At 32.9% G+C, this 27,693-nt stretch overlaps 1 protein-coding gene across 2 annotated transcripts in view; it reads left to right on the top strand.

The window, feature by feature from the left end:
* LOC148616455 (uncharacterized) overlaps positions 1-27,358 on the top strand; it is a 35,185-nt gene extending 7,827 nt beyond the window's left edge. For both annotated transcript variants that reach the window (XM_088583509.1, XM_088583508.1), the window contains exons 5-7: positions 16,037-16,215; positions 18,342-18,666; positions 21,704-27,358. In XM_088583509.1, the coding sequence (XP_088439635.1) occupies positions 16,037-16,215; positions 18,342-18,666; positions 21,704-21,897 (698 nt within the window). In that variant the 3' untranslated portion in view covers positions 21,898-27,358. The remainder of the gene's footprint in view (positions 1-16,036; positions 16,216-18,341; positions 18,667-21,703) is intronic.
* Positions 27,359-27,693: the final 335 nt, after the last annotated feature.

Genomic DNA, 27,693 nt, shown 5'->3' with positions numbered 1-27,693 from the left:
GTTATGGCTGCTTTTTTGCAATTTTTTTGCAATTTTTCATGTTATTTCTTTCAAAAATCTTCTCCTTTGACACTATTTGACCAAGTGAAACCAAAGTTGGTATTTAATGTTTCTTGGGGTATCCTGCATAGAACTGATGTGGGGATTTTTGATCCGTTGAAAAACATGGCCGCTGTTACTATAGAGCATAGGGGTCGGACAATGGTTTTTCCCATGTATCTCAAAAACTGTTACGTTAAGCTAAATTCTGATGGGGTAAAAGTGTTCAGCATGAAGAGATCTATTTGTGGTCAAATTTTGGTTTTAATCTGTTGGAGTTATTGCCCTTTTTCAACAATTTTTGCTATTTTTATGTTATTTCTTTAAAAAATCTTCTCCTCTTACACTACTTGATCAAGTGACACCAAACTTGGTCTTTAATGTTTCTTGGGGTATCCTGCATAGAACGGATGTGGGGATTTTTGATTTGTCTAAAAACATGGCCGCTGTTACTAAAAATAGAGCATAGGGGTCAGACAATGGTTTTGCACATATATCTCCAAAATCATTAGGTGTTGATAAATTCTGATTGGGTAAAAGTGTTCAGCAGTATGACTATGAGATCTATCTGTGGTCAAATATTCATTTTATTCCATTAAGTCATGTTGGAGTTATTGCCCTTTTCAAGGATTTTTGCTGTTTTTAATGTTATTTCTTTCAAAAGTCTTCTGACTTTTTCTCTGACACTATTTGATCAATTGGAAACAAACTTGGAATGGATGTTCATTGATGTATCCTGCATAGGACTGGTGTTGGGATTTTTGATCCATTGAAAAACACGGCCGCTGTTACTAAAAATAGAACATAGGGGTCAGACAGTAGTTTTATGCATATATCTTCTAAATCGTTAGGTTTAGCAAAATCTTTCAATAGCTGAAATGATCCTTATTATTTAGGCTACAAAAGTCTTCAGGGATCAAAGTTGTCAGACAACTTGTAAGAGTTATTGCCCTTGAAAGGGGAAAAATGATGTATTTTTTTTTTTAATAGTTTTCACTCAATATCTTGAAAACTATGATAGATTAAAAGAAACTTTCAATTGTTGAAATGATCCTTATGATAAGCCCTACCAAAGACTTCTTGAGTCAAAATTGTTGGACAACTTCATGTTAAATTTATTGCCTTTGAAAGGCAAAATTCAACAAGGTGAGCGATTCTGAGGCTCCTGCAAGCTTCTTGTTTTATATCCATAATATAATCACGTCCAATCCGTGTCGGCTTTTGATATTACTTTAGCTAATTTCGGAACTCAGCAGGATTTATCTATGCAATGTATTGGTATTACTTCGAAAGATTGGTGACAAAATTACTGTTGTCAACTGTTAGAATCAAGTACGAACAATCTTCAAAAGTTGTTCTGATCATACTTAATAGACTGTACAGTTTTTTTTCGAAACAATGCACTTGACATGGCGTGCTTTACCATCTAGCCATGGATGAACACAAGGTCATTGTCACTGTTAAACCTTCAGACGGAGTTACCAGCCAGACTTTGATGAATAAATAAAGGTTGTTCATAATTTTGATTAAAAATAATCAAATATGTTCAATTTGATATCATCAGGGCCTCACCACCAGGCAGCAGAACCGTCTAATGGTGCAAACGATAATAACATAGAAGATGCTTTTGTTTTCTAATGAGATTGAGAAAGTCTGCCGATTGCACAAACTCCCTCAAAAACTTGATGAATCGGCTGGCAGATTTTCTTGTGCTGCCAAAATTTTTTTTACAAGTGCACTTAGTCATTATTTATCAAGGGGTGGAGAATGTAATCCCTGTTTCCCTTCCCTTTATACCACCACTTCCCGTCTCCAGATTCCTCACTTGCCGACCCTTTCAATTTTACTCCATCTTTTACTTTCAACAAAAAACACCACTCTTCACCTTACAAGCTTTTCATGCCATTAACTAGGCTTATATAGGGGTTCCCAGATAACCCATATCCCTGTAGTTTTAAATCTAGATATCCCCAAAGATATATTGAAAAAATCCATGTCTCTTTAATCAAAGATATCCAGTATCCCTTAAATTTTTTATGGTTATTAATATCCCATATCTCATTATATGTAACTATTTGGCCTTGCATCTCAAGTCCCTAAAATGGAATTGGCAAATATTCTGTATCCCAATTTCCCTTATACAAGTCAAGCCTCATTTACCCTGACCCTTCAATTACAAATGTACATTTCGCCCATCCCCCTTGTCTTGCAATAAAATAACCAAGTTCAGCTATCTGTAAGGTTAAAATAAACAAAATGCTTCCAAAATAGGAGTTGTCAACAATGAGCTCTGTAACTTTACAGGATGTTTTATATATATTGAAGATGTATACAAACTGTGGTGTAAAATACATGTATAAAATTGATTCTTACATTACAAAGAATAAAAATTATGGAGTGATTTCATATGCCAGGTACTCCTCACGTTCTTCATGTTAGCTCTGTTCCATGTGTTAGGATATCTGCCACAAAGACATTGAAATAGTTATCAACATGATATTCTAACATTAAGATTTTTTTGTTACTGTATGAGTTCCAACGAGAAATATTTCTCATAACCAATTTTTCATTTTACAAAAATATGATAATGTTCATGAATTCACTGCTGATACCTGATTGATTGTCTTTCACAGCTCTGACACCTGAATGTTTTATTGTTATAAAACAGGAGTTTGTTCTCAACTCATTTAATGTCTTATCAAAGTTATCAACATATTTCTAGTCATGCTAATCATTGCATTGAACGTTTGATACATTTTGACTTGTTGTTTCAGATCATTTGTTTATATTCAAGAATAAATGTTTTTGTTTCTTTTTGCATTTCAACGAGTAATACTTCTGTTGGTGCCCCAATCTCCCCTTTCATGAGTGTTTCCAACAATTTATATGTTTATGAAAAAAAAATGCACAGATTTTTCACATGATGCCATTGTGCACCTTCTTTTTTGTTTTCCTTTCTGAATGCTTAAGTGTATATTTTGTAAATCACTGGGGTATCCTGTATGGTTTCTGTGGTGGGGGGGGGGGGTTGTAAGTGGGGGTATCATCAACTTAGCTTTGCTCACAGTTTTTCAAGTTACTACGAAAATTAATTGGAAATACAATGTATCAAATCATCAAAGTTCTTTTTGGGGTGTTATGAAGTCTAGATAAAGTTTGAATTTCATTTTCAGAACTTTCTTTTTGCCCTGCCAAATTTTTTTCCTTGATGATTTAGATTTCTTGGAATATGAGTACATGTAACTGTGTAAGTAAATTTTATTGTTTTTTTTAACTCTTATTAAAATGTAGCCAGCTACATGTATTAAGTGACATAACACATGTAACATGTTTAAAACTAAGGTGGAAACTGTAGTTTCATTTTATTCTGAATTAAACACAACTGCTGAACTTGAAAAACTGCACAGTTAGCAAGCTTACCGGTACATAGAGAAAACCTCCACTTCAAATGGAGTTAAATGCTTAAGTTTAATTATGTCCCCTAAAATTCCTGACAATAACTATATTTTCATGCACATCTACATGTATAAATGACTCCAAACCATCCTATGAAAATTTTATTTAAATTATTTGAGCTGTTAAGGAATGCAAGGAAGAGCATCCCACATGTACTTTCAGGTTTTTAAACATGTAAATCCCCTGGCTTAGGTACGATTATCTCCTTTAGGAGCCCCCAACTTTATATCAAGCTAAATTGATTTGGCTTAGATCCAAGAGCAAGAACCTGTATCTTATACATTTGTAGCACTAAATATAAGGATAACTGTGCAACCTTTAACCTTTATTTCAAAGCAATTAATAAACTACACATACCGGTAAATGTATAACTAAACTTAAAAGACACATGATCATTTATCAAGTTGGTCAACATTTTGACATAGACCCCAAAATTAAGTTTTTATCAAAGAGAAATACATGTTTAGTGCAAAATTAGAAAATTTAAAATTCATTGGGTGCATATGCATGGGTATGTTTGTATGTACCCAAACTAAAAACTGTATAAGTAGTTTATTTCCATGATGTATAAATGAACATGTACCATGTACATGTATAAACAGAAGACATCATGAACCCCCTTATCTACTTTCCCTTAAATTTTATCAGTTCTGCATGGGTACTTAGCTCAACCAAGTGAGAACATAGTCAACAAGTCTGTTATTATACATTTGTACATGTAGTACATGTAATCACTCTGTCAGACTGTCGGAAGAAGATTTGAAAAAGTCAGGATCTTTCTTGCATCCTGAATTATCATTCCTAGTAACATTAGATACCACAGTTGGGCTTGCCATGTTGGTGTTGCATTCTCCTTTTTTTATTTTTGCAAGGCACTGACCTATCAGGGTGAAGAGGGGAAAGGTGTAACCCTGTATCTGATTCCAAGGTATAAAAAAGCATCTGTTGCAAAGCTTAGAGGGTCTTGTTTCCAACTCACAAACCGTTTTAGTTTGAAATTTAGGCGAGATGCAAATAGACCAATTTTCAGAGGACCCATCAAAGCATGAATCTGATTGAAAATGTCCTGATTCAGACTCCAATTGCTTGAATCTTTTATGTTTCTCGACTGCCAGACTCCTGGGAGGTGCTCTACTGAGAGGGATATTCTCTTTGAGTGACACCAATCCCAGACTTCTTTCATTAGAATATTGAAGATCCTGGATCTGTACTTTGATATAGGAAGGAAGTCTCCCAACTCAAATTGCTTGCATTGAAGGTAATTACTAAATCTGGAATTGGGGAAATGATTGTCCATTATATATTGATCTATTTTAGTTTCCCCACCAAATAAGTTCTTCTCTTGCCCCTTTAGACATGTAAATCTCCTGATCTTATGATTTTCCCTTTCATATACACTTTATCTGATCCATTTGAAGGAAGCTGCTTTGTAGACCTCTTGGGAATATCGCTTGCATTAAGAAGGAGAGTTTCCCTGTAAGTTTAGTGATTTCCCTTACTGAAACTTTCTTTAATTTAAGAATTGTCCTGCTTTTTGATTTTATTTGGATTACTTTGTCTGGAGGGAGATAAAATAACATCTCCCTGGAATTCATTTGAAACCCTTGGAAATTCACCAAATTCACCCTCACCAAGTGAGAACATAGTCAACAAGTCTGTTATTATACATTTGTACATGTAGTACATGTAATCACTCTGTCAGACTGTCGGAAGAAGATTTGAAAAAGTCAGGATCTTTCTTGCATCCTGAATTATCATTCCTAGTAACATTAGATACCACAGTTGGGCTTGCCATGTTGGTGTTGCATTCTCCTTTTTTTATTTTTGCAAGGCACTGACCTATCAGGGTGAAGAGGGGAAAGGTGTAACCCTGTATCTGATTCCAAGGTATAAAAAAGCATCTGTTGCAAAGCTTAGAGGGTCTTGTTTCCAACTCACAAACCGTTTTAGTTTGAAATTTAGGCGAGATGCAAATAGACCAATTTTCAGAGGACCCATCAAAGCATGAATCTGATTGAAAATGTCCTGATTCAGACTCCAATTGCTTGAATCTTTTATGTTTCTCGACTGCCAGACTCCTGGGAGGTGCTCTACTGAGAGGGATATTCTCTTTGAGTGACACCAATCCCAGACTTCTTTCATTAGAATATTGAAGATCCTGGATCTGTACTTTGATATAGGAAGGAAGTCTCCCAACTCAAATTGCTTGCATTGAAGGTAATTACTAAATCTGGAATTGGGGAAATGATTGTCCATTATATATTGATCTATTTTAGTTTCCCCACCAAATAAGTTCTTCTCTTGCCCCTTTAGACATGTAAATCTCCTGATCTTATGATTTTCCCTTTCATATACACTTTATCTGATCCATTTGAAGGAAGCTGCTTTGTAGACCTCTTGGGAATATCGCTTGCATTAAGAAGGAGAGTTTCCCTGTAAGTTTAGTGATTTCCCTTACTGAAACTTTCTTTAATTTAAGAATTGTCCTGCTTTTTGATTTTATTTGGATTACTTTGTCTGGAGGGAGATAAAATAACATCTCCCTGGAATTCATTTGAAACCCTTGGAAATTCATGGTTTGTGATGGGATTAACATTGATTTTTTCCAGTTAATATTTATTTGGAATCCCAACTTTTGAAGCAGGTAAAGTCTAAAGGGCTGAATGTTTGTGAATCTCTATCATTCCAGACTTTTTGCCATCAGGAGAATGTTGTCGAAGTAAATTGTTAGACGAATGCCTATCCTTTTTCAGAACTGGTTATAAAATCCTCATACTTTCTGATAATCCAAATGGTAGTGCCCTGTACTCATATACATGTAGTTTTCCAAAAGAACCTTAGAAGGTGACAGTATTATTTGCTTATTGGCACTATGGAGTAAGGTTCTGTCAAGTGTATTTTGACCATATAATCGTCTGTTTGCAAAGATCTTTTATCACGAATAGTCCTTTTCCATTTTCCATTTTGAAATGTTGGTAAAAGACTGATTTAAATATTTTAGATTAAGTATGGGTCTTTGGTTTTTTCGGGACTAGAAAATGGCTGCTGATAAATTGGTTAAGGCATGCATGTACTTGTTTTATTACTTTTTTCTTTAGCATCTCTTGTAACTCTTGGGTCATGAAAGAAACTTTTTTTTTCTTTTAAAATTCCCATTCCTGGAATTTGATATTGAGATGGGGTAGTTAGAAATTTTATTTCCACCCCTTTTATGTAGCTGAGAATCATTTGTCTGATTTTAGGGTTTTCCAGTTCTCAGCAAAATGTTTCAGTCTCTCTGCTATGGGGATAAGGCCCTGTTGGGATAAAGTCATTTAAAATTCTTTCTAGATCTTGTAAGTTGAGGTGATTTAACCTTATTTCAGGATTGCATGTTTTTAAAACATGATTTGGCATACCTTGATTTTTTGACTTTTGTCCTATGACAAAGTGTCTGTCTACCCTTTCCATGGCCATGGGATCTTCCTAGGAAGTGGCCTTTAGTACACATATCATGCCTGTGTTCCCTGATTCTGGACTGGAGGCCCATTTTGAATGAGTCGTCTGGTGTCTTTATACTATGAATTTCTTCCTGCAGAGTTATTATGTGTACTATTTTCAAAAGTTCGTCTTTTGATGCTGTGACCCGAGACTGGCCATCTCAGAAGCTTCCTTTCTAGTTTTACCAAGTTGTTTTAGTTCCTTGTTAAATTCTTTGCCAAAGAGAAATCTATCATTGTTTCTAACAAGTTTTGAATTCCTTGAAGTAGAGATTGTGCTTATACATGTAAGTCTGTCTATACATCCATCTGTCAATCAAAAAAAAAATTAAGTTTTCCACACTTTTTTTTCTAAACATTTGCAGATATCGAGCTGATTTTTGGTATGAGTCAACCTTGATGAATTACAGATCAAGATTACATTTGATCAACTTCGCCGATTTTTGTCCTAGTTATGCCCCTTGAACTTTGAAGAAAATAACGAATTTTTCTAAATTATGCTTGCCCATATTGAGCTGATTTTTGTATGTGAGTCTACCCTTACGAGTTTCAAATCATGTTAACATTTCATTCCGCTCTGCTGATTTTTTTCCGAGTTATGGCCCTTTAACTTTGAAAATATTACCAAAATTTTAGTTTTCCCCCTTTCCTTTTTTTTCTAAATGGTTGCAGATATTGAGCAGATTTTTGGTGTGGCTGTCTACCCTGATGAGTCACAGATGAAATTTAGGTTTCTGTTTTTTGTCCCAAGTTATGGCCCTTGAATTTACTGAAAAGTAAGTTTTCCACACTTTTTTTCTTTAGACTTGAATATTGAGCTGATTCTTGGTATGTGAGTCAACCTAAATGAGTTACAGATCAAGTTTACATTTCATTCCACTTCGCTGCTTTTTGTCCAAGTTCTATCCCTTGAACTTTGAAAAATTTACTGAAATTTTTTTCTAAATGCTTGGAAAAATTGAGCTGTTCTTTAGCTCACCTGGCGGTAGGCCATGTGAGCTATTGCCATCAATTGGCGTCCATCATCATCGTCTGTCGTCGTTAACAATTTTTCAAAACACTTTTCCTCTGAAACTACTTGACCAATTAGAACCAAACTTGGTATGAATGTTCCTTAGCGTATCCTGCATAGAACTGGTGTGGGGATTTTTGATCCGTTGCAAAACATGGCCACCATTACTGAAAATAGAACTTAGGGGTCAGACAATAGTTTTTCGCATATATCTCCAAAATGGTAAGGTTTAGCCAATTCTGACATGGGGTGAAAGTGTTCAACATGATGACATCCATCTGCAGTCAAATTTTATTTTAATCTACATGTATTATTTTAATCTACATGTATTAAACCATGTTGGAGTTATTGGCCTTTTTCAACGTTTTTTGCTACTTGACCAATTGGAACCAAACTTGGTATGAATGTTCCTGTGGGGATTTTTGATCTGTCGAAAAACATGGCCCCCGTTACTAAAAGTAGAACATAGGGGTCATACAATAGTTTTTTGCATATATCTACAAAACAGTTAGGTTTAGCCAAATTCTGACACGAGATAATAGTGTTCAGCATGATGAGATCTATCTGTGGTCAAATTTTCATTTTAATCTATTAAGCCATGTTGGAGTTATTGCCCTTTTTCAATGGTTTTTGCTATTTTTTATATTATTTCTTTAAAATATCTTCTCCTCTGACACTACTTGACCAATTGGAACCAAACTTGGTACGAATGTTCCTTATGGTATCTTGCATAGAACTGATATTGGGATTTTTTATCCGTCGAAAAACACGGCCACTGTTACTAAAAATAGAACATAGGGGCCAGACAGTAGTTTTTCTCATATCCTAAATGGTTAGGTTTAGCTAAATTCTGACATGGGTTAAAAGTGTTCAGCATGATGAGATCTATCTGCTGTCCAATTAAGGTTTTAAGCCGTTGCTAAAAAACAATGGCTGCCGTTTCAAAAATAGAACAATGGGGTCAGACAGCAAATTTTTGCATACATATCCAAATCTGTTAGGTTTAGCCAATAGCTTTCAGTTGCTGAAATGATCCTTATTATAAGGCTTACAAATGTGTCCAATGAATCAAATGGAGTCAAAATTTTCTGACAACTCCTTGTTAGAATTATTGCCTTTAAAAGGACAAATTTAACCAGGTGAGCGATTCAGGCTCCTGGGAGCCTCTTGTTGTTTTATAGGGTATTTTTACAAAATGACAGATTTTTGATCGCTGAAAAAACATGGCTGCCATTTCTAAAAATAGAACAATGGGGTCAGCAGATTTTTGCATACATCTTCAAATCTGTTAGGTTTAGCCAATAGCTTTCAATTGCTGAAATGATCCTTATTATAAGGCTTACAAATGTGTCCAATGAATCAAATGGAGTCAAATTTGTCTGACAACTCCTTGTTAGAGTTATTGTCCTTAAAAGGCAAAAATTTAACCAGGTGAGTGATTAAGGCTCCTGGGAGCCTCTTGTTTCTAAACACTTGCAGACATTGAGCTGATTTATGGTATGTGAGTCTGCCTTAATGAGTTACAGATAAAAGTATGCATTTTGTTCCATTCTGCTGATTTTTTCCTAAGTTACCAACTTTCAGTTTTTTGCACTATACCAAAATTTCAGTTTTACATGCTTTTTTTCTTAAGAAAACCTGTTAAAATTATCTCAGTGGGACAATATGTTAATACATGTATAACAAAAAATCGGGTAATTATTCATTAAGTTCGGTATGGAATTTGAAATTATATCTGTCCAATTTTGTCCACGCATAAAACTTTGAGAATCGGCATCTGTTAAATGGATTTGAACATCTTTCTTGCCTTTGTCCATATCCCTTCTTCTATTCAAAATTAAGGTCATTTTGTCAGTTTGTCATTTATACTTGATGATCCAGGGTAGTATTTGGGTCAGTGATATAAACAGCTGGTAGGGGACAATACATGTATTGCAACAACAACAACTCAGAATGTTTGTTTGGAGTAATCATTTATTTTCCTTACTATCTCTAATCTACATTGATAGTATCACTGCCCCATTTGCTTGCTCAATGCAAAATATGGATTTTTTCACAAGATCCAAAATATGGTGGAAGTCTGAAGAGTCAATTTGCTCATGTGTGCTCAAATTTGTTCTTATAGATTCTGAAATTTTCCTGTCGGTCCCATTGAGGATAAGATTTTATTTTGAATGCTGATTAAAACTCTTTCCACCTGTTTTCTTTGTTTCTCCAAAATCTAGAACATAATAGGATCTACAATTTTGATTGTAAAAGGATTAAGCTTCATCTAAGGGTATTAGCGTGTTTTTCAGAACCAAGTCTTGTACTTCCTGTTGAAGCTATCGTCAGCATATTGTTTCATGCTTTTGGAAAGTTCAATATCCTTATTTTCTTCTTTGTAAGGGTTAAACCGACTATACTCTGAGTCACTAAACATTCTAGAATATACCGTTACTATAAAAAAGTGTTAGATGGACCTTTTTTTTGAGATTCATCAGTCTCACTGTCCATATTGGTGTAGTTACTACCCAAATCCTTGTAATGATTTCTAATACATGTAAGTATTTTGTGAGTTCTTGGCTTTCTGTTTTAGACTTCTTTCTCAAACCATTCTGAGTGGCACGAGCCAAAGAGTAGTCTACATGTTTCTGTACTTCAGAATCATTATCTTCCAAGCTACTGGGATCTGAATGATTATATCTCTTCCTTTTGCTGTTTCCTTTCTAAGGGGCAGTGTTACTGACACCATTCTGAGTGGTGTTGAAAAATTGTGGGTATCACCTTGTGTTTCTGGTTCTTCTGATGATTCGGAAAGTTTCTCTGAGGCCACGGTGGCCTTTTCTGAGAGGATACAATACAAGCCATACAATTGGATTATAAAATCCCAAACAAAGGCTTAAAAAAAATTCTGTGTTTCTGGTAACATTTACTTCAAAATTAGGATTGGTAGGTAGGGCTTTGTTTCTGTTTTTTGAAAATTTTTTGAGATTTGTTGAAATAAAATCCAAATAAAAATCTAATTTTATTTCAATTATAAAAAATACATTCCCTTCAAATAGTTTCACATTCCTAGTACATATGTATATACACATGTAACTATTGTTCCTCATAATTCACATGGTTATGGTATCTCCTGAAACACCTGTCAACATAAAGACCGACTTCACACTCAGGACACCACCACTGGATACTGGATTTCCTGAAACCCTCATATCCAGGGGAGCTTACTACGCTTTTCTTATGTTTTCCGTCAGGTATTTTTTCTGGGAAATGTCTCTCCAAAATGTGGCTGATGTTCCTCTGTTCCAAACGTACTGTTCTCAGTTGTTGATTTTTAGACCCTTCTCTGTGATCACCAATAAGTTCCTGGCAAAGCTGTTGATGAAACCTTAAGTGGTCTAGCTTGGACTGAATTACAAATGAATCTCAGTAGCAGATCTAGGCATTGACTAAAATTATAAAAAAAAGAACACAATAAGGTAGAAACTACAGAAGTGACATTATTAAGCTATAGCTTTCATAGAATTTACCAGTTTGATTCAGGTTAAACCTGTAGTACATGTATATATTGTAAGGCTCACCGGTGAGACACAAATTGATTACTGGTCTGTTGCAAAGATAATATAGGAGGCACTAAGAAACATCCAAAACAGTTAAAAACATATTCGGCATCATTTTGTTCCAAAAATTTTTCACCTGACAATATCAAACAATTAAATTAAATAATTAAATAAATATATGGAGACTGCATGCATTATTTTCCGTCAAACTAAACGCATGCATATACTGTTAGTAGCAATCAACTCAGCATTATAATTAGAACTTTTCCCAATATTCATGAATTTGATCTATGCACCATTGAGAGAAAAAAATAACTAATGATAACAGACAGACAGCCATAGGCAATCATATATTCATAACACATTTAGCAAATTGGATTTAGAATGAAGTAGAAATAAACGTACCTGCAGCTGTAGCAAAGAATTTGAACAACATTTTTCTCCACATCTTTAAACTCTTGAACTGAGGTTCAAACTACTGAATCATCTGATCCCCTACATCGACTCCACCCATCGTGTAATTGTATCTTTGAATTTCAGCTGGTATGGATATATCTGTCCCTTGGCTGTTTTTAGTGTCAACCATACTGAAATTCAAATACGCATGTGAACCAGCTGAATTTATCGTACAATATGATCATACAATGATCAGGTATACAAATCTGGTAAAACATATAAGATGCAAAATCTTTAACTGTCTTTTACCGAAAGCATTTGATAACATGTAGAATAATTGAATTCCTCATACTATGATCAGAATTAGAAATGAAAAGTAGTAGTATAACACACAGTATTTGAAATTTCAATTTCTTATTAAATTATTTCAGTCCCACCTCTCAGTTCCTTACGGTTGTTAAAAATGTGTTTATGTGTAAAAGACAATAACTATTAAATAGAAATAAATGAAATTTGGACTATCTGTTCGTAACAAAATCTCACTTGAGTGAAATGGAACCTTGCATATTATCAAATGAACATGTCTTTCAGATCTTCAACTTGACAGTTGCAATAAGGCAGATTTGACAAGACATAAAGTTACCAATCATTGTATAAGAATATTACCTTGCACTACCCGTTGATATCAGAACAGTGACAAGTCCATGATCTGACTATAAAATTGCCATTACTGGACCTTGTGACTTCACAATCATTTCTCCTTTTGGTAACCTGGCATTCCTTTCCTACTTTTTATTACAGTGCCTGTGCAAAACATATTGTCCTTCAGGTCATGAATAAGTTCGTGAAGAAACTTTCAATTGTTACATGGTGCTCCTTATGTAAGTGTGGGGGTCATTAAGTCCATGGCAACTGGTATTCCTGAAATTGAGTCACACACAAGTAGTCACTACATCCACTAGGACAGAAGAAAAACAAAATTCCAAACAACAGACATGCCTCATTCTTTGTTGGTATTGGATAAATTTTAGCATCTTTTAATTCTGGTATCAGAATACGACCAAAAGTGTTTTAAATCTTTGATGCCAGTAAATAAAATTGCCATCATTAAAAGTGCTAAGATTTTTAAAATTAAAAAGTATTATTAAATTTGATTTATGTATTGAAGGTAGTACCTGTCTGTTTGGACTCCTATGTTCATTCCCTCTTCATTTGTAAACATTTATGTGGTGTGTGTAGCCCTTAGTAGAATATGCCAGTACCTATCACTCTCTACACTATTTATGAGCTTTCTTGTTTCAGTTGATGCCTCCCCTTAAATCCTACCATCTGTTCATCAACATACACATTTTGATGCAATCTGCTGTGAAAAAAAAAATAGAATGTTTAATGAAGTATTATCTTTACACAATCCTAATTTTAGGGATTTGATTCATCGCATCTGCCCGAAAGAACTTGAGATTAAGGATACTACAGATACTGTTACGTGAGCCTCATATCTTGACCTACACTTAGAAATCCATGGTAAAAGAAAACTATTTACCAAACTTTACAACAAACGTGAAGACTTGTCCTTCAGAATTGTCAACTTTCCTTTTGTCTGTGGCAACATCCCTTCAGCACCTGCATATGAAGTGTTCATATCATATAACATATCATAACTCATACGTTATGCCAGAGCTTGCCGAAACTACGCAGACTTTTTGTATCATGCTAGAATTCTAACAAATAGGATTCTGGAACATGGTTGTGTTGCTACAATATTGAAGTCATCACTACAGAAGTTTTATGGGCTTCATCATGATATCATGGATCGTTATGGTGTATCCATCAGCACCATGAAAACTGATCTGTTCAACATGTCCCTGGATTACATTCTTTTGATTACCGCTATAACCTTGGTTCCCTTGATTACTCTTTAAGTTTACAGACACTGCCAGGGTGTAAAATAAATCCACAATGACCTTAAAATTTATTTCATTGTCAATATATGTCAGAAATTTCGAAAGGTTTACTACTGGTAGTTTATCCATAGGTTTAATGTCAATGTAATTTATTGTAATAACTTATATGTAAGTTGGTATTTCTTTTCCACATTTTCATATGCAAAATCAGAAATTTAATTTAATGATGAGATAATTTTTTTTCATAAGTCTGTGGCAAAATGAATTTAAAAGTGCTGTTTTTTAACTACTAAAAATAGCAAATACAGTGTAATATGCTAAATTTAATTGATTTGTACCTTGCAATATTTATAGCATACATTGCAAATAAATTACAAAGCTCATGAAAAAAGACATTATAAATAATTTAAAAATATGTGTAAGACTTAGAACCCAGATTGTCATGCATAAGTGCAATGGTAGTATGCTGAAGTGCATTTATGATCATGCTGAACTGCGATGGTTAGACACGATTGTTGACCGCTAATAGCAACGCATAAAGGCATTGGCCACCATACAAGGAGGTGTGGTTTTCTTTGTATGTCACTGAAATATTTTGAATTTTATGTAGATTTTTTACGTTGATACCGTATATATACAATTATCTTGAAATTCTACCGATATTATATTAGTATACATGCAATCAGGAAAAAAACTGCTTTCGTTCCGTTCATACTTCTAACTATCGAGGAAATTATAAAAACAAAATTAATAATTTTTCTCCATTTTTTTCCTACACCCAGTTGAAAATTGAATAAAACTTGCATTCTCTTAGAAGGACGAGGACTCTGTAATATGAAAATATTTCTTGACTAGCTTAGCTATAGAATGGTTGTGGATAGCTTTAAGACTTCTGTATTAGCATATGAACTACATGTACTACATAAAAAAACTGATCAATAGTACGGTGAGTAGAATTTGCAAATTCAAATGTAATGTAGTATAAGACGGTTCTTTTTTTCTGCATGTGTATCATCCTATACACTGCTGCTTAAGGTTATCAAAGAATGATTGATGCTACATATGTCTAGATTTGATGGATTAATGGACTAAATGTAATATGAAGAGAAATGTGCCAGTCTGGTCCACCAGAACATTCTATTACACTCTTAACTTGTATATTGCAGTTTCTATTTCGCCTTTCTTTCAACTATAGAATACACTCCATGATTCTTTGTGAAAGCATGTCTTGCTTTTTCAAAACGTAAAAATCCATGATATCAAATTTATAAAGGATTAACATTTTTTTTCAGATTTGTAATACAACTATACATGTAACAAAGTTGTCCTGGTAAATCTTTTAATAATATCTATTATAGTTTTCATGATGCATGAAATACGACTTTCAGTATGGCTATTTTTTGTAACCATAGCTACAGTTTATGTTTCTCATATTACCGTAACGTATCTTTTAAGTTTTGATACTGCATTAAATACATGTACTGTTAACACTCAAAATTAGTAGTGATGCATGCTACGTTAGTTTATACAGGCAAAAATATCCTAGCTACTTTCATTACTTTCCTTTCAGTTTGTTAGTTTTCTCTATAAAATTGTTTGGGCTTATGAAGGTAAAATTTTGTGGCGACATTGAATTGGGCATACCAAGGCACTTGCACGCATTTGCATTAGACATCCAACGTACTTCAGCGTTGATCATCAGAGATCAGCGTAACCATCGCACTTCCAAGTCTCTTTAGAACAGGACTTATTTTGTGAAGTGGATATTATTCTGGTTGGTCATGTGGTAAAGCATTGGAATTATCATTACAGTGTATAAAGTGAAGGACAGCTTGGAAATGATTCCGTAACATCGCTTGAGAAAAGCTTGATGTGTCCATGGACCAAGTCTGTCCCAATATAATTCATGTTGGCTTTTTTACAATAGTGAGCACCAAACCTATAAATACAAGCATTTCTTGACCGTTTACTGGTATCCAATTCCTTCATCAAGCATATTTTGGTTTTAGTAAAAAGTTGTAGAAACGACAAAAATGTCATTTTGGCGTTCTAGCGGTAAACTATAAAACTGTTGCTTTGGTGGTGAAACGGTATGATGTGAGGGTACTTACAAAATCTCTGCTTTCAGACTAACAAGAATCTTTTGATCACTGTATGGCTAATTATTAGTTGATTTTTGTTTGTTTGTTTGTTTTTTTTTTTCAGATAAATATATGAGTTTCCTTGGTGTTCTTGTTACACTTCTGGTATTTATCTCTTCAACGGTCTTCTCCATATGTTGTATGTCAGCTCGAAGTAATAGGAAAACTATATATGAACTGGAGGAAAAAGTGAATATCCTAGTCAGCGTTATACACATCAAAGACGAACCTCTTATGAAATTTGTGAGTACATAGATATATCTTTACCCTGCAAACAGTTTGTGGTTTATAAAGGATTCTCACTTTCTGTCTATACATCTATTCATCAGTTTATAAATTTTTCAAAGGTTTAGCATCATTCATGGATATGCATGAAGAAAAATAATGATTGTCTGATTCTTCAAAGGGACATAATTTGACTTAAGGGTTATATATATTGAAACCTTGTCTGATTCTTCAAAGGGAGATAATTTCACTTAAGGGTTAAATATGTTAAAACCTAAAAAGGACATTTTCTCCTTAACTGCAGAATGGATTTTGATGATGTGTTAAAGGAAGATCAGGAATCATATATAGATGATGCACAAAGGTAGAAGATTGATATATGTATTGTTTTTCTTCAAACTTTACATATGTATTGTAGATAAGTACTGATAAACATATGAATGTGGCACAGGTCCTGACTACACCAGTAATGTTAGAGGTTGTCTGGCAAGAGTAATCAAGGGAACCAAGGTTATCGCGGTAATCAGAAAAATGTAATCCAGGGACAAAGACCAGACATGGAAAACAGACATACGCAACAAAGAACATAAAGTAACTAAAATCATACATACAAAGTAACAAAATCAAATGAGCAACTTGGACTCCACTAAAAAGTGGAAGCATGGACCAGGTGCACCGGTAGGGTAAGCGTCCTCTGCTTTTCTAGTGTTATTTTCTGACATGGTGCCATCTTAATAGTTGGGGTGTGGAGGAATAGAATTCAAACCTCTAATGTTGAAAGTGTACAGCTGTCCCTAAAACAACATTATACACAGGCTCAGCAAAATAGTTGCCCATATGTTCTCCAGCAAGATAAAAATAAACTGAAAGTGAAAATGAAACAATTCAAACAGAGGCCAATAATTTCTGGCTTAGGACATGCACAAAAAATGTAGTGGGATTAAAGTACTTTGGTGTGATCACAACCCTCCCCTTTTTTTATCTGGCCACTGGGGAAACATTTTTTAGTAGACTAACTATGCAAAATTGCCATAAAATATTTGTGTTTGGACAAAACAAATTGGGGTAGGTAGAGGAAATAGACATACTATTTTTTTTTGTTACTAAGAATTATGAATAAGAGAATGGATATTTTTGCCAAAAAAATTTGCATCATAAGTTGCCATACCAACAAAGTATATAGAAGTGTTTACCTGATCATGAAAAAAAAAGGAGCCATAAGAAGCAAAAAAAATCAACTGGATAATGACATGATGGAAAGTGTAAGAATCTGTATGACATTGTACTAATAGGGTGATTGATGGTTTATAGCCCTCATATAGTACGACATAAGGGCAAAAAAAAGGGGTCACAAATATGCATTTTCTACCATTTTATTTGGAATTGCTTATTTCTTTTGTCATGTCTAACTACAAATTTTAAAGTTGGCCAACATCACGATTGGAAATAAGCTATACCAAGTTTGAATATGGTGTACATATTAGTCCAAAATGTTTAGTGTTCAACCTCTGTAGTTGTAAGAAGCTGCATCCTGTGAAGACCTTTATTATATTTTTTTCTTAGACTTAAAACACTTCATATTGTGACAGTTCTGTAAATGTTTATATAATGTAACATAAGTTATAAGCTACAAGGAAACTGTCTATGGTTATTTGGACAGTCGGTCAATTCTGTTGGAAGGTGAGGCATTAACCAAACACAACCCTTAAAACAGATCTAATGGCTCTCTAAGTCATACTTGTACATGTAGAAGATTTATATGAATGCTTATAACAGTTCTATAAGTCATTTGGTTGTGCATTTTTGTACATTCATGAAACATATTTTTGTTGAGGCCTCCAGTTTAAATTATTGAATTTTACACACTGGTCAGTGATGTGCTTGAACTATTTGTTGCAACATTTAGTTCAAATTGTTTGAAAGTGCATATTTAGCATGTGCAGTCTTCTTCTCATGGTCAAGTTCGAACTATTGAATAAAAGACTGATTCTACAACTATTATTTTCATTTTTTCCTTTATGGTCATCATTTGTGTAATGTTCATCCGTTGTATACTACAAATATTTTCATAAGTGGTGGATAGATTTTCTATGTACAATGCAAAATCATACAAATCATTATATATGGCTCTTGTTTAATTTTAGGAATCAATGAGAATTCTTCACAACCTTAAAAGTGGAAATTGGCAGTCATTAAAAAACAAATACTGCATTGTTAGCTTCAACCCTAATAATGTTGCTGTCCATGAACGCTACATTGATCCCTGTCTAGCAGGTAGGTCAAGGGTTCTAGGATATGAGAAGGAAACTTTTGTTGTGAATTATCCAAAGGATGTTCTGAAAATGCCAAGGTGTAAAGTGATGTTGGTTTTCGTTGATAATAATTGTGATGACATAATTTTGGAAAGACCAGGGAAGGAGACAGGCGATCTCAGACTGCTGACTGTCAAAGCTTGTCAAAAAATGAATGGTAAGATATATGCATATGGGTGTTATGCTGTTAGATTTAGTAAACAAAAGTCAATTTTTTTTAACAGTATTACTTCAAACAAGAATACATTTTGCTGTCATATACATGTAATAGTATTATGCTGTCTTTGTTGTTGTCTTCCATAGATATTTCATGCTGGGACAGTAAAACGTGTGAAAGTGAATGGATTTCTTTCATATTGTATCACATTGTTCCATACCACAAAGGGATGGCTAAGATTGATTTTGGGAGTTGTGATTTAAACTGTTATGGATTTAGGGGCCAAAAAATGGCAAAGATAAGCATTTTCTAAATGTCCAAGCAATCACTTGGATAGAAGTTAATGGATCTTGCACCTCAAAGAAAGTTTTAAAATTCATTTTTGGGTTTGTGGCTTGAAAAAAAGGGAAAGTGTTTTTACTACCCCCCTTTTTTCCAACAACCAAAAAATTAGATTATAATTGAGTTATCCTTTTTGGAATATGAGAAGGTGATATGAACAATTTTTAAAAATTTATTTAATATGCATTTGCATTGGCAGTAGAATACCAATGCATCAACAATGAGACAATTCAAAATGGCTTGAACTTAATGCAACTTTGAAGTTTGAATGGTGTGTCCATACTTGTTCCAACTTTTCAGGGTTTCAACTCTGTTGTCATTTTAAGCATTTTATTTGCATTAACATGTATCTCCAAAGTTGTTAGGTTTAGCCATATTCTGACATGGCATATAAGTGTTCAACATGGTGAAATCTTTCTGTATTCAAATGTTCTTGTAAATCTGTTTAGCCATGTAGGATTTTTTTAGCCAATTTTTGGACACAGAGCAGTCAATATATTTTATGGATTCCATTGTTTTGTTTGTCAGTTTTTACACATATTTTCATAATGTAATAAATTTAAACATCAAATAATTACTTTTATTTTACATTTGTTTTATTTTTAACTCACCTGGCCATAGGCCATGTGAGCTACTGTCATCACTTGGCATCCATCATCGTTGTCGTTGTCCTCGTTAACAATTTTTCAAAACTTTTCTCCACTGACACTACTTGACCAATTGGAACCAAACTTAGTATGAATGTTCCTTGGGGTATCCTGATCCGTTGAAAAACATGGTCGTCATTACTAAAAATAGAACTTAGGGGTCAGACAGTAGTTTTTTTTCGCAAAAAATGTTAGCTTTGGCCAAATTCTGACATGGGTTACAGTGTTAAGCATGATGAGATATATATGTGGTCAAATTTTCATTTTAATCTGTTAAGTGATGTTGGAGTTATTGCCCTTTTTCAACGTTTTTTTGTTATTTTGAATGTTATTTCTTTAACAAATCTCCTCCTCTGACACCACTTAACCAATTGGAAACAAACTTGGTATGAATGTTTCTCTGGGTGTCCTGCATAGAGCAGATGTGGGTATTTTTTATCTGTAGGAAAATATGGCTGCCATTACTAAAAATAGAACATAGGGGTCAGATTGTAGTTTTTCCCATATATCTCCAAAACCGTTATGTTTAACCAAATCTTGACTTAGGTAAAAGTGTTCAGCATGATGAGATCTATCTGTGGTCAAATTTTCATTTTAATTTGTTAAGCCATTTTGGAGTTATTGCCCCTTTTCGACGTTTTTTTTGCTATTTTGAATGTTATTTCTTTCAAAAATCTTCTCTGACACTACTAGACAGGTAGAACTACACTTAGTACAAAGTAGTCAAATGAAATTTTTTGCTAACATCTCAAAATCCATTAGGTTAAGCAAAATTCTGACATGGTTTTATTGTATTCAGCATGATGAGATCTTTTTTGCAAAGCTATGAAGCTATGTTGGAGTTATTTCCCGTTTTACAATGTTATTTCGCTTTGTTTTATATTACTTCTTTCAAAAATGTTCTCAGAAACAACTGGAAGTTGACATGATTGTTCCGTAGGTATGCATGTTAGGAATTTTTTCTGAGAAAAAACATGGTTGCTTTTACAAAAAATAGAATGTTGCTTATCAAGCCAGGTGAGCAATTCAGGCTATTTAGAGCCCCTAATATATTTTTGGTCTGATTATGAAAATTTTGAATTGAATTTCAAATTTTTTACTATAATTGTGTCCAAACCAGTTGTTATGTCAATAATGAACCCTAAATTATAATTATAAGTGTGTCAAAAACTAGTATTGTGTCCAAACGTGCCCCATGTGACCAGAGTTCACCATGCTGTGCTCCATGAAGCTTTTTTTTTATAGATAATTGACTTAAAATATGGTAATTATGACATATAAAAATGTTACATGCCGGTTTTCTACTTTTTAACACTACCTTCATCTGTGTCAGTGAAGTATTTTCTATTTATTCTGAACTTTCTTAAATACTTTGTAGAAACTTTCAGGTTTTCTATGTAGGTTATCTACTGTTCTTTCAATATATTTATTTGTGTTTGTGCAGTATTTATTCTAATGTAACAACTAAATTCATTCTTATATATCCCCATTACCCATTTGACTGCTAATTAGCCTTTTAGTCAATTGCAATTTAAGATGCTATTTGCTTAAATTTATTGGTGCTATATGTATTTTAAAATGAAATAAACCTTAGTTTTAACAACAAAATCAACTTGGTGAAACTGACTTTATCAGTTGAAATATTATAGTCCTTATAGTTACATAATTAAGGATGATAAGCATATTTTATAGTGTGTTGCACATTTTTTCCAACAGTGTGCATAGTGTATATGCTATGGTAATGATTAACATATTACTTTTATAGGAAATTTGTAACACACACTGTAGTTCTTTAACTTGCAAAGTAGTAAAGTACATGTACATACTGAAGATACGTATGTGTTTACAAATATTTGGAGGTGAAGCAGTTATAGACATGAATGGGTCTTATAAGGTAGACCTTCATTAAAGGCATTGCAACTCATTATAGAGTACTGTGATATCTATTTTAGTTTCTATAATTGATTGTACAAATGGTTTTTTTTTTTATCATCGTCATCACTGTTGTAAGTTAGTGCATAATTTTTGCATATTGTTTTTTTTTTCAGCTGATGTTTTTGTAATTTACATCGGAGATCAAGGATCAGGTACTCTGATGCCAAGGTTATTATACAGCCCTCAAATAGCAGCTGTAACCGAACATTTTTTATTAAAAGAAATGGAAAAAGACGACAGGGTTATGACATGTTTTAGGGAATTAACAGTAGATCAGAGAGAGAAAATTTCTGAACAGATAAATTAAAGATGTGTAATTAAAGAACTTTGTAGATTACAGAGGTTGAGGTAGTATTTAAAATACAACAAGAAACAACAGTCCGAGCCATTGATCAGTATTCCTAAATTACTTTTCCGATGCAGTTGGTATAGTTTCACTTGTTACCGTTTGACCTTCAGGACGCTCTTCTATGGGAGTGCAAATCACTTGACCGCAATTATGTTTCCTGCTTGGCCAAATACTGCTAACTTAGTGGCATTTGAAAAAACTGTATTGAAAATTTGAAATTGCATTCCAAAAAACAATCGAAAATTTGACATTGCCTGCCATATGTTATTTTCTTGAAAGAAATGTAGAAACTTAGAAAAGGAGCCAAATTGTACTGTGTTGACAATCTTTTTTTTTTTTAAGATAGTACTTGTTAAATGTTTTATCGTGCCATACAAAAAACTTGTCTTGTAGATCCTTTATTTGACTGAGTTATTTGTTAAGTTTAAGCAGTTGTTCATTTTAAACAGGTTCAAAACCTATTGAAACTTATGTATAGGGACTTTTGAAGATGTGTGGTTTACACAGTGTTTACAGTATATCCAGGGTACAGTTTAGGAAGTTTTACTATATACAGAGTAAGTGAAAATAGTCATTAGTTGTTCAGAGTCAGTGATATTTGTGAAGTTTGCAATAGAGATGTTAAATGGGACTGATAGGATTTATTGAAAGACCACATAGGGAATATTCACTTTACAAATTATGTATAGGAATTAACTTGTTAGTTTGTTCATCTTTCTGTTCATTTTTTCTTAAGGATGATTTGATAAATGTATATTGATTAAGGTTTAGTATACTGTATAGAAGTGCAAGATGGAATATGAATTATAGAGAGTATATATTAATGTAAGGAGAGATAATAAATTTTCAGGGATTTGCTTTCTCAGAGTCCCAGATGTGGAGATGAATTTTTTTTTAACAGCTTCCCCACACCATTTTTAGTTGTGATTGCCATACTAGACTATTTAAATGCCACCTTGCGTCTTCCATATATCATTAAAATACCAGACTGTTCAATGTCTTGTGTCGTCTTCCATATAACATTAGGGTAGATATGCTTATATAATACTTTTTGTAGATAGATTTACCTAATTTTTCACAAAGATGACCTTGAATAAACATATGAGTTCTGTAAAATTTAAAGATAAAAACTGAACTTTATATATAGATAATGGAGCCTAAAAATAGGCCACATTTTAAAATAGATTCTGTAGGGAATTTTCAGGTTTGCTTACTATTATAAAACTGGTCTATAGAATTTCTTGAAAAATTATGTAAAGAAAACTTGTCTTGCATTAATTCATATTTCAAAAAGGAAAGTGGAGGTCACTGAAAATTTTTCTTATAAAATTGAAAAAACAAAACTTCCCATTCCATTTCTCTAGAATATTTTCCAGTCAATTATCTCCCACTTGAAAGAGAGTTTATAAAAGAAATGTTTTTAATTTTTCCTTTTAAAGGTTTATGCAAAAAATTTTTGAAGAATTTAATGAACATTATTTTTACATTATTTCAAGCACTGTTTGCTCATTGGAAATACATACTTCTGTATTTTTTTGCAAGACAACAGAAAAGAATACTCCAAGTAAAAGGTATAATGGTCTACCTTAAAATACTAAATTGTTTAATGTCATCAAGTATCTTCCAGCTCCTTACAAACTATACTGTTATAATGTATAAAAAGAGATATATCATTAAATAGACTAGAGTTGTTGGCAGAAGATCTTGGTTGGACAATTTGGTTGCCAAAGTCCAATCTAAAATTTTTATAGCCACAATTCAAACTATATCTATGAAAATATTTTGTTTGGTGTAAACACTTTTAATTGAATTGTTTCACTAATCAGATTAAAACCAGGTATGAGGGGCTGATGGAACTATTTGCCATTTGGTTCTGTTGATTATGCACTGCTATGTTATTATATTGCTGTTGTCTGGACCAATTGGAATGTGAGATTCAAATAACTTATGACTAAATTTGGGCAAAAATTGTAGAAATGACGGCTGTTTGAACGTTTGCATTTTTTTTAGCAAAACTTGGTCTCATTTGTTGTCAGCAACTCCTCCTCAACAACTTGCAGGATTGTTATGAAACTTAATGAGGTGTTACATTACCATATTTGGATGTGCATCCTGTCAAGGATTTATGTTAAAAGTTAATTTGCCATCAACTAAAGAGTAGTACTGATGTGGTTTGCAGGTTCTTTTCAAATATAAATTGATTGCTGTTTTATGTGACAAAGGAAGGTTATTTTCTTTTTTACAAATATCACTTTTGTCATTTGCAGGTGACAGCCATTTTTTGTTATTTAGGCACTGTTGTTACATCTGTTTTAACTTGATTTTCTGAAAGAAAAAAATCATTTATAATTTAGGGGAGTGTTCAGTATTGACTGCCAAAAATTGTCTGTGCAATAACTTGAAAGGAAATACTTTTGAAGTATGGATATGTTCTTTCATTTTACAAAATGAATGTGAAGTTCGAAATTTACATATATTGCTGTAATTGTTACAGAATCAGAGTGGCAGCCATTTTTGCTGCAAAAATACAAAATTAGACCTTTGTCTGTGCAATCACTTGAAAAGCATACAGAAAGTTCTTGTCAACTTTTGATATATTGTTTCATGGAGCAAATTTTAGTGCATGTTTGATTTTTTCAAGTATCCTTTTTGTTTTTGTTTGACAGCCATTTTTGTTGCCAAAATAAGGACTTTAACCATTAATATTAATTGTGCAATAACTCCAAAAGCAGTAGGCAGATTCTTTTTAAGTGTATGTTTTAACTTCAACAGATGATGATAAGTTCATACCTGGTATTTTTATTTCTATGAAATGTAGAAGATGGTATTTTTTAAGGACATGTGCCTTTTTTATACTTTAATATCTTGCTATCTTTTTTGTTGCTCTCCTTGTGTTTACAATGTAGATTAATTTCATACAAGTTGTTTTATTTGCATAGGTATTCTTAAATACTCTTATTTTTATGTAAGTTACAAGTTACATTGTATGTTTTATTTTGGTACATTATATATCTAGACAGTCTCACATAATACTTCAAAGAATGGCACTTGCATTTTAAAACTTTTGAACATTATATTGTATATTATTGAAATATTCTAATGTATTTACATCTCAGTATGTAATGTTATGGGACTTAAATAAAGTGTTGAGTTTTTATTCTAGTATAACTTCTTTGTATATCTGATGTAAGTATTTTGAAATGGTTAATGTATAAGAAAACTAACTGACCACAATGACTTGTAAGTTTTTTGGCAGCTCATATATGGAACTTGTTTAAAGCAAGTTTTGTATAGTTTTTTTTAATTGTTTATTACCTTATTTTTTGTTTATGATGTGTATTTGGTAAGTGTTTGGTGCTCTTTTTTTGCCACACTTTTAGTGTATTTTTGTATGTTTTCTTTTTACACTTACCGATTCTCTCAAATGCCTTATTTGTTTTTTTTTTAAATTTTTTTAACTGTGTGTTCAGAAGTAGTATAGATTTTTATACAACACTTTAAACAAGTAGAGCTTTTAGGTTGTTTAGTACATTGTTAATTTTACATGTTTATATGCTATGCAAGCTGCTAAAGATAACTTAAAGGACATATACCTCCACTCAAGGCATGGGTGGTACATTGGAATCACCTTGTCTGTCTGTACATCCTAATTTCGTCACAATAATGTTGGCTTGTAATGGAAGGATTTATTTTAAATCCTTGCTCCAAATGATTAATTCCAAATTTGGTTTGTGGTTTCCTGTGTGAGTGGGGTATGCCTAACATGACAAGGGGTGCAACTTCACGTTTTGTGGTATGCCTAACATGACAAGAGGTGCAACTTCACGTTTTTACTGGTTTTGTATATGTCTTATTATGTTTGTACTTATACATGTTGTGGTGTCTTGATCTGTTTTATTGTCTTGTTTTTACAGGAACTTTTGTATGTAGATTTTACATTATTCCCAATTGCTTGGATTGTTTTTTTTTCCTTTTTTTGGGCAGAATTTTGTATGCTTAATAAGAACAATAAACTTCCTGATTCTTAAAGGGTAAAACATGAACAGAGTATGCATGTGTGTGTGTGATTTGTCATTTTCATAGCATAGATAATCAGGATTTCATTTGTTCACTCATTTAAAAAGAAGAAGTAAAACACTTAACAAAATACATTTTACATGTAATTGCATATCATATTGTACTTTTACACATACATGTACACCATAAGTAGAGAAAGACAAATGGCCTAAAGCAGAGAATAATTGATATATAAACTTTTATGACCTACAAATCCTTTCAGCTTACAATAGATTTTTTACCTAATTGTTCAAAATGCTTTATTATTAATTCAAACATGGATGGGTTTCCTCAACAAGGTTCTTGAATTTTTTCCTTCTGATATCTTAATTTTTCCACATTGTAGGATAAACTGATATTCATGTTTTTTCCACATTGTAGGATAAACTGATATTCGTGTTAAAAAGTTCAATTAATTATATCATGAATGGGTTTCTTCAATAAAGTTCTTTATTTTTTTCCTTCTGATATCTTAATATTTTTTTTTACTTTGTAGGATAAACAACTGATATTCATCTTCAAAAGTTTAATTATATGAATGGGTTTCTTCAATAACATTCTTTAAATTTTTCCTTCTGATGTCTAAATATTTTTCTACATTGTAGGATAAACTGATATTCATCTTCAATTATCACTATATCAAACCCCTTTTGGACTTGATCATTTGTATGGTTGTAAAAGGTGTTTACCAAGGTTAAAAATACATTTAAATTGATATAAAAGGACTTTGAAAAAAAATAACTGATTTAGACAGGTTTTGGATAACTTAGGGTTCTGTTTACACAGTTCTCACTTTATTACAATTTGTACATATCCTTTTGTTTTTAAGGATCTACCAGTAGCTTGTGTACAAACTGTGACCAGGTATGAAGTGTTTAAATATATTTAAATCTTACATGTAATATACAGGTTTGTCTTGGTAGAAATGTGGTAAATGTAGTGTCACAAGTATATTTGAATTTTGTCTGAATTTCTAAACATCAGAAAAATCTTTCTGGTTCAGTATGAGCAATTTGCTTGAAAGCAAGACAAAGTTTGTCAAGTTTTTACAGCAAGGGAAAACATATTAATTTGTTTCCATGTTAAGTTTATTTTAAATTACTGTGATTTATACAAAATACTCTGCAGCCTAGTGAAGCACAAGGTTAAGGTAATTCATGGGCACTTTCCTTCTTTTTTTCAAGACTAATGTGTTAAAATCTATTAGATAAGTGAACAAACTGAATCAACGTATTGGTAGAAATGAATTTATTTGCTCTGCTTTTTGAAACAATATATCTATATTGTCAGAAGAACTGTGGTTCGATGTACTGGTGGAAATTCTTTTGTTACTTTGTATGTATGATTATAATTACTTAATGTTCTTTGTTGTGTTTGTCTGTTTTCCATGTCTGGTCTTTGTTCCTGGATTACATTCTTTTGGTTACCGCTATAACCTTGGTTCCATTCATTATTCTTGGTTACAAATCATGGAAAAGACAAAATTCAATTAAAAACACATTCACAACATTAAAAGATTCTAGTGGTATTGTGTATATGTAAGACATATTATCCGGATGAAAATTAATATCTAAAACATCCTGGATACTAATTAATATCTAAAAGCATCCTGGATAACATGTCACATCAAAATCTATCCGAGTCGTTAACACCTAACACTGTGAAGTCTTTACCCCACAAAAGACAAAGCCCAACTTT

Source organism: Perna viridis, chromosome 5 (genome assembly GCF_037379345.1).
Source record: "Perna viridis isolate PV_CMFRI_1.1 ecotype Kerala chromosome 5, ASM3737934v1, whole genome shotgun sequence".
In the NCBI taxonomy this organism is placed as follows: Eukaryota; Metazoa; Mollusca; class Bivalvia; order Mytilida; family Mytilidae; genus Perna; species Perna viridis.
Note: the sequence above shows the minus strand (reverse complement) of the source record. Positions and strands in the feature narration are given on the sequence as shown.